The sequence below is a fragment of the Columba livia genome, chromosome 11 (genome assembly GCF_036013475.1).
Source record: "Columba livia isolate bColLiv1 breed racing homer chromosome 11, bColLiv1.pat.W.v2, whole genome shotgun sequence".
NCBI lineage: Eukaryota > Metazoa > Chordata > Aves > Columbiformes > Columbidae > Columba > Columba livia.
The window spans coordinates 19,502,184-19,517,990 of NC_088612.1; the positions used below are offsets into that span (position 1 = coordinate 19,502,184).

Below are 15,807 nucleotides of genomic sequence, written 5' to 3' on the forward strand. Positions count from 1 at the left end.
AAACTTCATTTAATTGAAAAACTAAGTTCGGATTCCCCCCAGACCCTCCCGCCGCCGTGCCCGCCCCTTCGCTCCCATTGGTCCGCCCAGCCCACGTGAGGCACCGCGGGGGCTGCTGGGGAGTGTAGTCCGCCGAGACACTAAGCTGCGCATGTGCGGCGCCTCCGCAGACTACACCTCCCAGCAGCCCCTGCGGCGCGTTGGCAATATTAATTGAGAGACCTCTTAATTTAGCGAAATCTTAATTTAGCGAAGGGGCGCGGGCACAAACGAGGCTCGTGGGGTCACCGTGTGAAGAGGTAGAAGTTTATTGGAATATAAACATTCAGATAACGTGTAAGATAGAAAAAAAACCAACCCAACAACAACATATACAGACACTTGTTGGAAGGAGACGTTGAGGTATTTATCCACCGCCTAGGCTATCACATTTCTTTTTTTAAAATTTACTTATTTTATCTTTTTTTTATTTTATTTTATTTTTTTTTAAATAGGTAAGAAAACTAGTAGCAAGGCTGCTGCAGCTGTTTGGTGAGAAACCATCATCCAAAGGACTCGGTGTGAGGGTCACCGTCCTTGTGCCTTCCCAGCACCAACCGGACCTGCTGCAAGAGGACGAGCAGGTTTGGGTTTTATTCTGTTTTGCTTGGTTTTTAGCATCAAACCCAGCAAATCTCCCCCTGACGCAGGAGCACTAAAGGCCACGTGGAAGCAAGCTGGGGGATTTTTCTTTCTTTCTTCTTTTTTCCTCATTTGCTATTTTAATTTTTGGTTTGGCTGCTCGCTGCAAAACCTTCGCTGGTCTGGAGTTGAAAGAGAATTAGCGACACCGCAAAGCAGAGCACTTCACGCAAGGAACAGTTCTACCCGCAGTATCAAAACCCCTGAGTACTTTACAATCGAACACGGTCGAGTGAAATGATGCGGAGCCGGGGGAGCGAGGGCACCCGCCACCCTCGCTCAGCCTCCCCCGCCTCCTCCGCCCCGTCTCTGCTGCTGGTTTCCACAAGCCCGGTTTCCAAAACCCCGTTCCCCAAAGCCTGGCAGCTCAGTAGGAGACCTGGAGCTCAGCAAAACCTGCGTGTGCCAGGATCTAAGCCAGGCTTTAGGGAAAGGGTTAACTTCACAGTCTGACTTGGCTGGTCCTTGTCACTGAGGAAGGACCAGTTTATTGATGCAGCTTATTTTTACTGAGGTATCTGTTACACATCCTGACTTGATTCTTTCCCTGAATCGGATACAAAACAATCTGTTAGTCCCTATTTCCAGTCTAGTTGTGTAAAGCTTATAAACATTAATACTCTAGTAGTGTCAAAGCTGTTTAGCAGTTCAGTGATTCGAGTGCCTTTCTGTGCAAGAAAACACAACGTTAGCATGTGATACATCAGCAAAACCACCCATTACTAACCTCTGCTCCCCAGGACCAGAGAAGAAAGCATAAAGGAAAAGCAAAAAGTTCCCCAGTCCCACTTGTAGGAAAGAGCCCCCAAACCCACCCCAAAACAAAAATAATAATAATAAAATAAAAAAATCACAAAAACATTAACAAAAAACCAAAACAAAACAAAACAAAAAAAAACACACCAAAAGAAAACCAAAAAAAGGGGGAAAAAAATAAAAGAAAACCAAAACCCAATCTGAAACCGGAACAACAATCTGAGCAGTTCAGCCTCTCTGTGCCTGCTGTGGGGTTGTTATTTCCCCCCAAAGCAATGGGAGATCTCAGAGCAGCATCGATCTCGGGACATGTGCATCCTCAGCCGCTTTCCCTTGTCCTCCTGATGTTGGGCAGCACAATAATTCAAGCCACAGTATAGAAACTAACGTCTAGATAGCATGCAGCTTCTTGCAACTAGGAGGTGCTGCCCATGGTTTACACAAGCCTTACCATGAGCTCTCAGCAGCGCTCTGGGGGATTAAAAAGGAGAACCTGATGTTTGAGAGTTTAAAAGAAGGATTAGTGATTTCATTTTCTATGTAAGTTTTGCAGCCCAATCCTCAGGCTGCTGATGGGGCTTTTTCCTGTGGCTCAGAGTTTTTAAAATCCATACTTTTAAAATAAAATAAACAGCTTTTCATAAAATAAACAGCAGGGAGCACAGCACTAAGCAGAGGGCATCTCCCCCGTACCTGTAAAATCTCCCAGAGCACTAAGACAGGCTTACGCTGTTCGCAGGAAGGCACAGACGCTTCTAGGCTGAGCTTAGGCTCTGCGGTGCACACAGGTGCAGCCCCCCCTGCAAAGTTTACGTGCTCCCCGCAGCTCCGCTCACCTTGGGAGCAGATACAAGGTGCCTTTCTCTTCTCATACTGCACTCCAGAAAACTGGCTTTTAGTAGGCTGAACCTCTCAAATTATAACATGGATTTTAAGTAAGATCATAATATATCTACTGGCTCAGGGGGTCATTACACAAGCACCTCCACACAGGTGAAAAATGAGAGTAGCTTCTTATTTCAGCGTCTCTCACAAAGGCAAATTGTGCAATGCAGACAGAACGAGGGGATAACGCCGTCCCCGCAGGGTTGAGGAGCTGTTTGGGGGCAGCAAACTGCTTTTGCACAGACGCTGGAACTTGGAGAAAGAGCAGGGACTTTGCAAACACCCTCATGTCCAACATAAAGGACAGATCTTCTATGTCAACAGCCACTCTTGTCCTCTTTTCCTACCTCTCCCTGTCCTCCCATCTCATGCACACATCCTGGGACAATGCTGTCCAGGTTGTCTCCTGCTTAGCCTAAAGGACAGGGAAGCCACTGCTCTTTCGCTCAGCTTTTTTTTCCGTCTTTGGTGATACGATTAAAAATAAAATAAAAAAAAAAACCCAACACAATGTCAGCAAAACCACATATTAAAAAAAAAAACAAGCGATAAGATATGCAAATACTTCCTGAAGAGGTCAAAAAAAAAAAAAAAAGATAAAAACAACAACAAAACAACCCAAAACAAACCCCCAACAACAAGTACATATCTGAGGTATTTCGTCTGCTCAAAAAAACCTGACTTGGGCCTGGAGGATGGGCAGGACGTCACCAGGGCAGGCTGGCTGGTGCTGGGACCTGATCTCCAGGCTGGGGCAAAGCCGGGACGAGGAGAGGGCAGAATGAGGCCGCCTGAGCAGGACCTGAGCTCCTGGAGTCACTAAAGTCACCTTGCATGGCTCCAGACATGGCTGGGGATTCGCTTTTGACCAGCGGTTTGAGGGGTAAGGACAAGGAAGGGCTCGATTTCCTTCTCTCTGCTTCCACCCAGGAGAGCAAAAGGTTTTACTCAACTGAGAGGGAGCGACTTTCTTTTTGCTCATGTACAATTTGAAGGGGACAGGGCGCCTGGAGGCTTTACGGAGCCCAAGGAAAAGACGTGTGTGTGACATTAACCACAATACCTACACACGTCCCACTTGATTTCAAATATTTCTTCTACCTTGTGAAGAGCTTCTGGGGCTACTGAAAGACACTTGAGGAGAAGGAAGTCACTCACCAGCCCTTTTGTGAGGATCAAAACACAAAGTCAGGGGGATGAGTTCCTTGAGGGGAGAGAGACAAGGTCAAGGGTGTTTAAAACTTGGCTGAAAGCCTGAAGCAGGCAACAACAGGGAAGAGGCCAGCACCAGCCAGGAGAACCGAGCAGCTGATCGCGAGGTTTTTAACGTGTGTAACGGCTCTTTGGATTGTCAATACACGGAGTTGTTTTGTGGGAAAAAGTCCTTGTGGGTACCGGTTCGAGAAGAACCGGGTTTCCCTGCCCCAACTCCAGGTCTTTCCACCTGCCTTGGTGACGTCTCGGCCATCTCTCAACTCGCAGCTCCTAGAGACGATCCCTGATTGAAAAACGCCAGGCGTGTCCCCCCCCTCCTCCATGTCCCACCCCCCAACAGGAACACAGCAAACCCTGGGAGGAGGAGGAGGAAGAAAACAAAAAGCAAAAGGGCGTAAGAAAGGGGAGAACAAAAGAAAAAGGCTGGCCAAACAGACAATGAAGAACAAACTCGCTGGCATGGAACGGTTTCAACATCATCATCATCTCGCTGTTGGCCAACCCCAAAAGCAGGTTCCTTGAGATGAGGTAATCTGTGCGACTCCTTCGGCTCGCTCCCTCCCCAAGGAGAGGAAGAGGTGCCGGAGGCCAGTGTGAGACCAGAGGCTGGGCCGTCCGTCAGAGAGACCAGCTGGTGGAGGGCTCCGCGCCGGGCGTTCCGCGGGATGAGGTAGGGCTGGGGGAGCAGTGGGAGCTGCTGCTGCTGCTGCTGCTGCAGGAGCTTTGGGTGCTGGAGCCTGCGATGAGGTGGACAACTGGCTTCTGGGCAAAAAGCACTCCTGTGAGGCGGAGAAATAGAAGGGTTAGCGGGGTGGTATGGCTGAGGAGGGTACAAAGAATCCCAGAATGTGAGGGGTTGGCAGGGCCCTGGAAAGCTCACCCAGTGCAATCCCCCCATGGAGCAGGAGCACCCAGATGAGGTTACACAGGAAGGTGTCCAGGTGGGTTGGAATGTCTGCACAGAAGGAGACTCCACAACCCCCCTGGGCAGCCTGGGCCAGGCTCTGCCACCCTCACCCCAAACAAGTTTCTTCTCAGATTTCAGTGGAACCTCCTGTGTTCCAGTTTGAACCCATTACCCCTTGTCCTATCACTGGTTGTCACCAGAAGAGCCTGGCTCCATCCTCCTGACACTCCCCCTTTCCATATTGATCCCCAGGAATGAGTCCCCCCTCAGTCTCCTCTTGTCCAGCTCCAGAGCCCCAGCTCCCTCAGCCTTTCCTCACACGGGAGATGCTCCACTCCCTTCAGCATCTTGGTGGCTGCGCTGGACTCTCTGCAGCAGTTCCCTGTCCTGCTGGAACTGAGGGGCCACAGCTGGACACAATATTCCAGATGCAGCTTATCCATACCCAAAAACCTCATCCTAACAGAGAGAGGCTTGGCGCAAGCCAAACAGGTGTGGAGACAGACCAGAGATAACCAGGATATCTGGAGGGATCACCAGGACTTGTTCCAGCAGCCTCTGCTTACAGAGGCCTGAGAAATCCCAGACTTTGGGGGTGAGAAGCAACTTTGATTGCCCCGCAGTGCCAGGTCCAAGGGTGCAGGTGTGTGACCTGCAGCGGTGAAATGACTCGAGCAGAACACAGGGGACAATATCCCAGAGATGCACGAGGAAAAGCTGAGTAAAGCCGTTTTTCAGCAGGAGAAGAATGATAATACTCCTTTTAATGCTTCTAGAGAAGTCCTTTCCCTTAGATTTTGAAAATACTAACAACCACCTCCACCAGAAGGAAAGGGCATTCATCCTCACTGCCTAGGACCAAAAAAAACCCCAAACGAAACACACAGACAAAAAGCCCCACACCACCAATAAAAGAGAGGAATCATCCTGCTCTGCACCACCGGCCCCAGCCCCGGGAGCGGCTCTTTCTCACCAGCGTAAATCGTGCCGTTAATCTCCACCGACATGTTGATGCTCCCAATGCCGTTGGGTGACAAATTCAGTGCTGCCGCTGCCGCTGAGTCTGGTTTGTCTTCTTTCAAGAAAGAAGAGAGGCAGAATTAGGTTACCAGCGCACCCCATGGTGATTTTGGGGCATCGGGCTATTAAAACAGACAGAGGTTATGCAGACAGTCTGCTCAGGCTCTGGCATTGCATGGAAAACACATCTTTTTATCTCCTTTCAAGGCTGCTGGGGCAGCAAGTCCACCATCCCTGTAAAGAATGCTAAGGATGTTGTTCACATTTAACCTAAATGTTGCTATCAAGCTGTGATAAGCTCACACGGTGCTTTTCAAAAGCACAACATCATTTTTATTTTGCAATTGGGAAAGTCAGAGCATGAAAGACAGGACAGACTTGTCCACGGTCACCTAACAAAGGTGAGAATAGCACTGAGTCCTGAGGGCTCAGCCCGCAACCTGTTACTCTTTGTAGAGACTAAAATCACTCCTAGCATTTTGATTTAGGAAGTTCAGGGTAGAGAGAAAAAAAAGGTAAAATAAAAGAGAATGAACATTATTTGATAAAATTTGTAGCCCTTTTCTGTTATGTTTTTATGTAAATGTGAAGTTTAGGTGGACGGACAGCTGTCAGGAACTGTGATGTGAAGTCCCAATCCCATTTAACTCCACTGCAAGCTGCTACTGCTTCAAAGGGGAACCTGCTTTGACCCTTTGCCATATATATTTTTCTGGCAAAGCATCTCAATAAAGCATTTACCAGCACTGCTCGCAAAGGCCTCAAGAAAACTCTTCCCTTTCTTCTAAGCCGTGCCAAACTTGCCTGGCCTTGTGCCTGCATCCTCACGTACAATTAATAAGGGGTCTGAGCCCTTTAATTTTAATGGATCAAAAGGTTTGGAGGAAGCAGCTGTTGGACCTGAAATTTTCGGAGGCTTTGCTGTCCAGGGAAGCGCAGCCCCCGGGACAGGTAAGGGAGCCACGGCACTTAAATCAGCTTTTGAAGCCACGATGTATAACAGCCTTGATTGTGACAATGTGACCTTTACAGGGTGACTCCCCTTCTACAAAAGCATTTCAGGAGCGTGTTTTCCAGGCCATGAATGCTGCTTATATGTGACCTTCTCACCCAGCTCGGCCAGGAGTTCTTTGCCTGGAGGCTGCGCGTAGGGTTGCAGCAGATGTTGGTAGAAATCACCTGATTTGCTCAAAGCCCTGGGACGCGCAGGGTCCCCCCTCCAAGATACATGAGGTTTTGTAGCCGCCTTGTCACACCTGACAAAGGATAATAAAGTAATTCCCCACAAGGCAAGTTCTGGGGAGGTTTAACAGCTCCAGTCATGAAGGAAACTCAGATTATCTTGTTGCGTGGGTCAAGTGGGTTTTATCAGCTCAGATGCAGAGCTTTCTGATGCCAGGCTGGACTCAGACGCTGCTGGATTATGCATCAACAAGAAGAGAATAAAACCAGCAGCGGCAGGTTTAAAACCCAACAAAATATTGCTGTGAATGCCGCGGCGCTGCTCACCCTTGCCGTTGATTTTGATCTTCATGGGGATCTGCCGCGCCATGCTGAAGAGGTTGCGCTGCAGAGCCTGCTGGACCAGCCGCTGCTCCTCCTCCGTCATCCGCGACACCTTCTTCTCGGGGGGCTCTCCCGACTCCAACCTCTCCCGCAGCTGCTCCAGGGTGGCTGCTCTCGCTGCCACCGTAGCCTGTTGGCTCGCCAAGGTCACTGGCACGGCAATACGGTTTGGCATAGACACGGTCAAGGGCACACCGTCACCTAGACAAGGAGAGAGTCGCTTAGTCCCCTCCCGCGGCCCTTCCTAAAGCGAGCAGGCAAAGGTTGAAACAAGCAGGATATTCTGAGCCACCCAAGTGGCTACTCTCAATGTGGATAAAATGGAAAAAACCCCTGTGTTTCAGCGCCTGCACCTCTTAACCCAGCCACCTTTGCTGCAAATAAAAGTAGCCAACCTTTTCTGACAGCTGCTGCTGGAGACACCCGAGGATTGCTGGTCCCGCTGCCCGGCGCGACGCCGATGATGGGGAAGCGGATTTTTGGGGGAGACAGGAGGGAAGGAGGCCCCGGGGTGGTGGGCGAGTAGCTGAACAAAGAGGAGCTGTAGCTGGGCCGCCTGCCCTCCCGCCTGTTGCCATCGATGGCAGCCTGCAGCTCGGCGGGAGAACTCAGGGACTTCTTCTCACACTCGTAGGCGTACAAGTACTTCATATACCTGCGAGAGAGGAGAGCAGAGGGAAATTCAAGAAGGTTTCTCAACAGAACACGAAATTGTAGGCTACAGGAACAAGCAGTGTGTTCAGGAAGCCTTTCAGGCTGAGGTCCTCCACAGATTTGGAGGCTTTATCTGCGTATCGTGGTCATTGCACATCGTGATGGACGCTGCGCTTGGTTTGATGAGCATTGAGCAGTTTGGGGGTGAAGCACGGCTCTCACAAAGAAACTCTGAGTTTACTCAGTATTTATAGGGGAGCACACAGTTACACACCACGGCGAATCATCCAGAATTACTTTACAACTGAGATACCATTGAAAACGGTAAGAATTAAGATCTTGGAATGTAATGTTAATGCAAGGAAGGATGTTTGAGGAATTACCCTTGTCTAAGTAATTTGTACTGGGCAGCACTGAACCTCTTGCTGAATTCTGTCAGGAGACAGAATTGTACCACTGTTTGTACCACGGAAAGGAAAACGACAAGGAGCTTCCCTCTCTGGGGCTTCCAAAAACCGAGTCTGCGTAAGAGCTGGGTGTGGATTCCCAGAGCCCAGCCTCCCATGCTCAACTTACTAAAGCACAGCTTTGCCTTCTTGCTTAAATTTTACAGTAGGTTTACTTTCACCTTTCTTTCTCCTCTGCTTATTCTATTTTTCTCCTTGCCTAACCAACATGAGGTACTGGGGGTCAGAAAAGCAAGCCCCACAGCAAGTGACAACTCCAAGTTTCCATGACTAGATAGCGATAAACTAGACATTTAAATGATCAAGTTCATACTTGATGCCTACAAATCAGGAGACCTCCCTCCTCGCTGTGCTAAGTGCTCTTCAGAGACAGAGCAAAACCCTCCTTGCACCGAGTTTAAGCTCTGAAGAGGCAGGAAAGGCAGAGGAGGAGGGAGACACAGCAAATGAGGCAATGGCGTATTAGTGCTGAGATTGTAGAGAAGGAAGGGGAACGAGTTCAGGAAGAATCAGCGCTAAGGGAAATGAGAGGAGAGGGAATAGAGAGGAAAAGCCGCAAGCTTTGGATGACAGGGATAAGTGAAGAACTTATCAGCCCCTCCCTGGCCGCAGAGTAGAAATTAAACTTGCAGTTTTTCCAGCCCAGTCCTCATCCTCCTGGACTCACTGGGTTCGCAGCGTGAAGGCGGCACTGGTGATGGAGGTGGGCAGGTTAAGGCCTTTGGTGATCTCTCGCCAGATCTTCTTGTTGATGATTTCCACCAGCCCTCCTTTCTCGGTCACCAGCTTGTAGAGCATGTAGAGATCCAGGATCTGCTTTGCCATGATGGGGATCCGGTTGATGGGGGTTCCTACGAGGGAAGGAAACACGGAGTCAGAGAGGCCAAGAAAACCCGCAGATTGTGGCTATCGATCTTCTGTCTAATAGGAAATTCAGGCAACTCTATCTGTAGCCCGACTTGAGGCCTCTCGATGGGCGAGTAAATGAGCCAGAGAAGTGCAGCGACATGGCACGTCCTTCTCATGAAAAATCCTTTCCTGTAGGTAAAAGCAATTATCAGCCACATAACAAACCTGCAGCTAAGAGCGACTTTGAAAACAGAAAGAGGGGAAGCGGGGACTATTCAGTCCTAGGGGTGAGGGATCACTTTTTTATGAGCTCCCAGGGCAATTTCAGATAAAAATCTGTATCGTTTGTGCTCAGGAAGGGGCTGAGCAGCCAAGGCATCCTCACGGCTGCTTGGAGAAGCACCGGGCATCCAAAAGCTTTTTGGAGCCCAAAACAAGGTCCTGCTCTGTCCTCGTGAGGACGGACAGGGCAGGAAGGGAAACAGCTCCATCCTGTGCAGTTTTGTCATCTTGTGCACTAACGGCGGTGAGAAAATCTGATTTTTAACCTTTTAGCAGCACCTCAAAGCGATAAAGCGCGCGGGGTTTGTAAAGGTCAAACTAACGAGATTTAGGCAAGGAGAGGAAGGGGTAGGGGGAGAAAAAACATGCTGATGTAGCAAAGCTTTTATTTTACATAGGAAATACTGTCCCGGATCAAAGCGCCGTCCATCCGAGGGCAGTACCGCAACGGCCAGCACCAGCCCTTCCAGGAAAACGCTGTAATGGACGATTATGGAATCCCCAACCCACAGGGGACACTTCTGCCACCGCTCATCAGCCAGCGAGCCGCTTAATGCCCCGAAGCAGAGCAGTTTATGGCCCTTATAAATGGGTTTTATTCTGTTTAGTGAAAAGGAGTTCAGCTCAGCTCTGCAGATGTCCTCATTATACATGTATTTTTTTTCCTCTCTTTTCTTTTTGAAGCCTGTTATGTGGTGCCAATTCCCACAGGTTAATGAGATGTTGGGTAGAATAAGTAAACTTTTTCAGCTTTAAAAGGGCTGCCTTCAATTTCCCCAAGTTACTAACTCTTAAACTGTAAGAAAACATAAAGAGCAACCTGATGAGGCTTGGCCTGCACGCCCCGTCATTTTATATCTCTCATATCCTCTTTTCCTTGCCTTGTCTAAACAACCCCTTCCCTGCCCAGGACGGAGAAGCCCACAAAGCAGTAATTTCACAAACTACATCAGATCCTCTTCCTGCACTTCAGAGACAACAGTTCCCTCAGGGAGCAGCGACAGAGATGTTTCTAAACTGTTTAAACACACCATGGCTCCATCCATCCATCCAGCCCTGAACCAGGAGCTGGTCCCTCCCCAAAACCCACCCTGGGTAAATGCAATTCCTCAACTCACTTTGCTGTTTGTTTTGTTTTCCTCAGCCACCATTTTGTCTCAGCGTGTCATTCCAAAGATTAAGAGCATCGTTTCAGGCACACGGAGGGCTGGGAGCGATCGCGTTACCAGCCTGAAGTTATCATTCATCAGCTGAGCCGCAGCAACCAGAGTCACACCCAAGTGAAAAGCAGGGAGACATTCACCTCCTATAGTCTCTAGGAAGAGCTGAGGTGCTTTTTTCCACCCCAAAATGTTACTACTCCAGCATTTTTACCCCAGCACCAAGCAAAGTTGGGGTGTCCTAAGCCTTTGCTCCGGCGGGGCAGCATCCAGACCCTCTCTTTGATACCTCCAGTAACCCCATGCTGCTCAAAGTCACCTACTTTTCCCCAATCCAATTTAGGGAACAGCATTAGCTTGTCCAGAAGGGACTTTCATCCAGCTCTGCTTGGACAGGGACCAGATGGAGAATGAAAGGGGTCACGGATTAAGGCTCCTCAGGCAAAGAAGCTGCTATAAGGAAACACCTAATTTTTAATATGCTGCTTTTATCCCAAACACAGTTTTACTCTCCTCTAGACTCTCCCATTTCAGCAGCTGAAAAGGCGCACAAGTATATTCATCCAAATGCTTCCATGAAAGGGACAAACATTATCTACATCAGTGGGAAATAAAGGTTTGAACGTATTTCCAGAGAGCTGGCTCATAGCTGGGGCAGAAACAGCAATCAGCTCTGACCTCCCCACCTCACGTTACAGCCCCTCTGACACCTTCCCTTCCTCGAGCGTGCTTTAAAACAAGCCCCATAGACCACAGTGCCCTGAAATTTAATTAGTAGCTTCATAAACCTCTAGCTGCTTCTTTTTTCCCCCCATAAGATTTCTTTATGAATGCTGAGAAAACTTTACAGCAGGGACAAAACTACTTCCATCCTATCATACCGCTTGAGCATAGCGATACAATCATTTTCTCCCACATCTGCCCATAGTAACACCCCCAGTGATATCCCCCACAAGCCAACAAAGAGGGATTTGGGTTTTGAACCTGGAAAATTAACTGTACTTCTTTAGGTTTCATAGGATCTGACTGCAAAAGAGCGGAGAGGCAGGGAAGTGCTGCTCTCGTCTCCTCCCCCCGCCCCTCTGCGAGGAAAGGCAAAGCGATAAAGTCTTTATTGGAAACCCCCAGCGCTCCAACAGGAAAGGCTGAAAAACGAGTATCAGGGGACGATGGGGATGCTGAAGCCCAGCGGATCCTTTCAGAGGCGGCTGCGGGGCTTGTCAGGGGCCGTGATGGATTACTGTCATCTGGCAGCATCAGGATTAATGATCCGGAGGTCAGAGGGGAGAATTCCAGCGGGAAAGGTCAGCAGCCGGGGGCACGGCGTAAGACTTGTTGCCTTTTGATGGCAAACTCATTTTACTGTACTTCCCAGCCTCTGTATTCTCAGAAATGCTCTATGTACCACGCTCAAAAGAGCCAGAAGTCTTGTGCAAGTCAAGGAGAAGGCGAGGGAGATGACTCGTTTTCTTGGTAAATGACTTTTCTTTTTAATATAACCCCAGCTACATAAGCACGGGCCATTCCTGCAAGGAATCAGCCAAAGGGGGGACACGAGGAGCCTGTTTCCACTGGAAAAGAGATGATGAACAGCTGATGAGCACCTTGGGAAGACAAACCCTAGGGCAGGCAAAGTCTGGAAGGAGAAAGAAGAATCAGCCCGTAGCTCACGGGCTCCTGGTTTTCTGAAGGGAAAGACGCATGTATCTGCAATTCCGATTTCTGGAATAAAGAGTTTCCCTGGAGGAAGCCTGACTGTAGCTATAAACATCTCTGCCCCCTCTGCCAGGACATTTCACTCCGCTCAAAAGCCTCTTCTGTTTCAGAGGGATGGAACAGAAGCCTAAAGGGCTCATATGGATGGGCCTGAATGTCCCCGGCGCTGCAGCAACTGTTTGATTCTCATTCTTCAAGAGCCATTACGAAGGGACTGAGGAAGCTGTAAACCCCAGATAATCTTGGAACGACTGTTTTTCCATCTATTTGGCAATGAACTGGTAGCAGGGGAAGCGGCGCTGGCCAAGCCTTCGCGTTTCTTCCTGTTCTTCATCCTATCTGAGCCGAACTTCTGACTTCAACCTAAATCTGAAGATGTTGATTGATGTTAAACAAGGAAAATTACTTCTAACTATGACTAGTTTTTAACCAAATGGTAGAAAATAAGTCCTCGCCTGGTGCGGAGCCACCAGCAGCCTAAGCCACAACTTGCCCTGCACACCAGAGACAAAGAGCAGTTAATTACACCCAGCCTAGAGCACTACACTTCTTCAATCACCTCCCCCCCCTTTTTATTTCCTATCCAATTTACTTTCAGAAGTGCCCATTTTTTAAGAGAGGAACAAAGGAGGTGAGAATCCCGAACCTTTATTCTGCAGAGCAACATTCAAAGTGCAAAAAAGCACACTTTGGAGTGGAAAAGAGACATTTTTAAGCCACAACCTGTACAAGGAAAGAGCTACTCTTTCCTGCTTCCACTCTAAATATGTCCAGAAGAGAAGCAGTATCCGACAGCCAGAAGGAAGATGTTTTCTCCAGGAGACTAGGGAAGTCCACAGTAATTTCAAATAGTTTTGAACCAAGTCTTGAAGAGATCTTCATGTTTCTTTGAAGGGAGAGAAAGGAATTACTTGGTATGAATGATCTCCCCACTCTCCCAGGCTATACAGAGGTAAAATTGAGTTTAACGGCAAATCAGCAGCCTGGAGTACGAGCAGATCAACTTGAACCTGCACCGTCTCAGTTCTCGGTTTGAATCCGAACCCCGGCTGCCTTCATGCCTGTTCAGCCACCCCAGCTCCTCTGCGCGAGTCGTGTGTGTCAGTCTGAGTCTGTCCTGAGCGCTCAAAATACAAAGCAAAGGTACAGAAACAAGGGAAACAACCTCTCCCCTCTACCTCCTTGCCTGTGCCCCGGCGGATCTAAACTCTCCCTCCGCCTGGCATCGCCACCGCGGGCGTTCTCACCTCCCGACGGGAATGTCACTGCTCGAGCCACCAGCCCGCGGACCATTAGCCGCTCCTAGCGAAGCAGGAGCCAGGAGAGAGGGTAATTAATCACGTTCTATTTGACAGGAGGCCCACTTCTTATCTGCACCTCTCCAAACGCCAGCAGTTTCTGCTTCCCTCCTCAATAAGCGAGGCTGACAGCAGCCCCTTATCAGATTTCGGCAGCCGAACCGGCATCCAGTTGTATCAGCCGAGGCTCCAGCCACACAAACCTTCCCACGCCGGGAGCTTCTCCATCCCCGAAACAGAGATCCCGCCGAGATTTGCTGCTACTGACACAGCTGGATCCAATAGATTTGCTTTTACACACAAATTTCTTCAGCAGATGTCGAACCACCGTGCAATAGGTGGTGGGTTTCCATACGTACGACCTCTCTGTGGATACAGAACATAATGGGGAGAAAGGAGCTGGGCAAAATAAAGGTTGGTCCAAAATTTTTATGCCAAACAGTTCCGCTCTGCCATCCACCTGGATATCGACACCATCATCGCTTCAGTGTTGAGCCACCTCTGCTGTTTAAGTGCTGCGGTTCATTGATCATTTGAAAAACATGCTTTTAAATTTGGGAAGGGAGGGCCAAGAACATCCAAAGCAGAGAGGAAGCACCAATATAAGAAAGAGCTTGAGAAAAGCAGGATTTGAGACACAAACATCCAGTGTTTGAGATGCTGCAAAAACACGTGACAATTTAACATCTCAATTTTCAGAGGAAGTGAGGAAATAACCCCTTTGGCTCCATCACTTCACTCAAGCAGGCTGGTATCAGATGAATGCACTATAGAAAGCTTCACACAGAACAACAATCACCAAACATTTCAAATTCATTTCCTTTTCACCTCGTCCAATGCCAGCTCAGTTGATAACGAAACATTTAGGCTGCTCTAACATTCTTCACGCTGGCTACATTTAAAACAAGGCTCCGGTAAGCCAGAACCAAGTAAGCTCTGAATTCTGTTCTTCCATTAATTACAGCTGCAGCTGTCAATACGATTTTTCTTTGGAACTAAAGCAATATTCAAGACAAAAAGTCTCCTGTCTCCGTGACTGGAATGAATGCTTTGATTTATAAAAAAAAAACAAAAACAAGTAGGGGAGAAAGTTTTTCCTGATGGAAGGACCTGCTGATAACTACTTCTAAATAATTCCAAATTGACACAGATAAATTCCAGAATATCAGCTTACATATCTGGTGATGACTTTGAGTCACCTGCCAGCCAAGGCTGATGGGCAAGACACTCCCTGTAAAATAAGAGATCCCAAGCACTTTGCATCTGATTTTATTCTAGCATCACTTAAAAGTATTTAAGAACAAGGAGCGGTGCATTCTCTGTCCCCTGTTCTGAAAGGCTCAAAACCTCTCGGAGAATACAGAGGGATGTAAACCAGAATGCCAGTTCCCCTTAAAAACTTAAAGAAACTCAGTCTTTTTGACAATGTAAAAGTAAAAGCCTAAAATACTTCACTGATCCCCGCTTTAAAGGAGGGACACAAGGCAGAGATTGTGCTGTGTACAAAGCCAAGGGTGTAACACAAAGATGACCTTGCCTGGTTGATTTGTACCATCCAGAACAGACCTTTGCGGTGCCTCAGGTGAGAATTTTCCACTGCAGAACATCACCTGCTATTTCGGGAAGCGTTTGCTGGGGCTCAGCATTAAATGGGTAGCAAAGGATGCCGCGATTTTATCGGTTCGTCTATTGACGTCTCATTTAGAGAACTACAGCGCTTAATTCAGATTCCAAAATATCTCCAGAGGGTCACAAGAAACCTGCAAAACCGAATCAGCAGAAGAACGAAGCGTATTCCCCGGACAAACATTTCATAAACACCGCTTGGCCTATAGATAAAAGAATCCATCAGTAAACGCTTTTGTCAATCCCGTGGATTTGTTGTATTTCCACATTTAAGATGTGCAGACAGGGCACACAACAGCAGGAAAACATTAAAACCACACGCTCAGACTTACAAAGCCCCTTCTATGTATATACACATAAAAAAACCCCAGAATGGTCAAGCCATCTGGGAAAACCAAGGTCACGCAGAAACCTTGAACAAAATTAGTAGAGCTGTACAACTGGAGACGTTTTATGAGGTCTTCACAAAGGCAGCACTTAAAATGAACAAAACAGCTTCCCTTGAAAGGGAATAATACAGCCTAGCACGCAGTTAGATCTCTTCCCCACCAAACCTTTGCTCAAGGGGAAGGTCTCGCATGAACATGGTTGATCCTTTCAGGGGATCAAACAGACCCACTGCTCCATTTTTCTACGACTCCTCATAGCGATGGCCTTCTATCGCATGGAAAAGAGACGGAGCCAAAATTCACCTTCCGGGTACGTTCACAGGGTGAGAAAGAACG

At 48.3% G+C, this 15,807-nt stretch overlaps 1 protein-coding gene across 2 annotated transcripts in view; it reads right to left on the reverse strand.

The window, feature by feature from the left end:
• Positions 1–292: 292 nt before the first annotated feature.
• ARID3B (AT-rich interaction domain 3B) overlaps positions 293–15,807 on the reverse strand; it is a 31,798-nt gene continuing 16,283 nt past the window's right edge. The window contains exons 5-9 of one of the 2 annotated variants that reach the window (XM_065077087.1): positions 8,819–9,002; positions 7,426–7,685; positions 6,974–7,231; positions 5,418–5,516; positions 293–4,316 (exon numbers count right to left, since the gene is read on the reverse strand). In XM_065077087.1, coding sequence (XP_064933159.1) covers positions 4,156–4,316; positions 5,418–5,516; positions 6,974–7,231; positions 7,426–7,685; positions 8,819–9,002 — 962 coding nt within the window. In that variant the 3' untranslated portion in view covers positions 293–4,155. Of the gene's footprint in view, positions 4,317–5,417; positions 5,520–6,973; positions 7,232–7,425; positions 7,686–8,818; positions 9,003–15,807 lie in introns of both variants that reach the window. The other variant, XM_065077086.1, reaches the window with a different exon arrangement.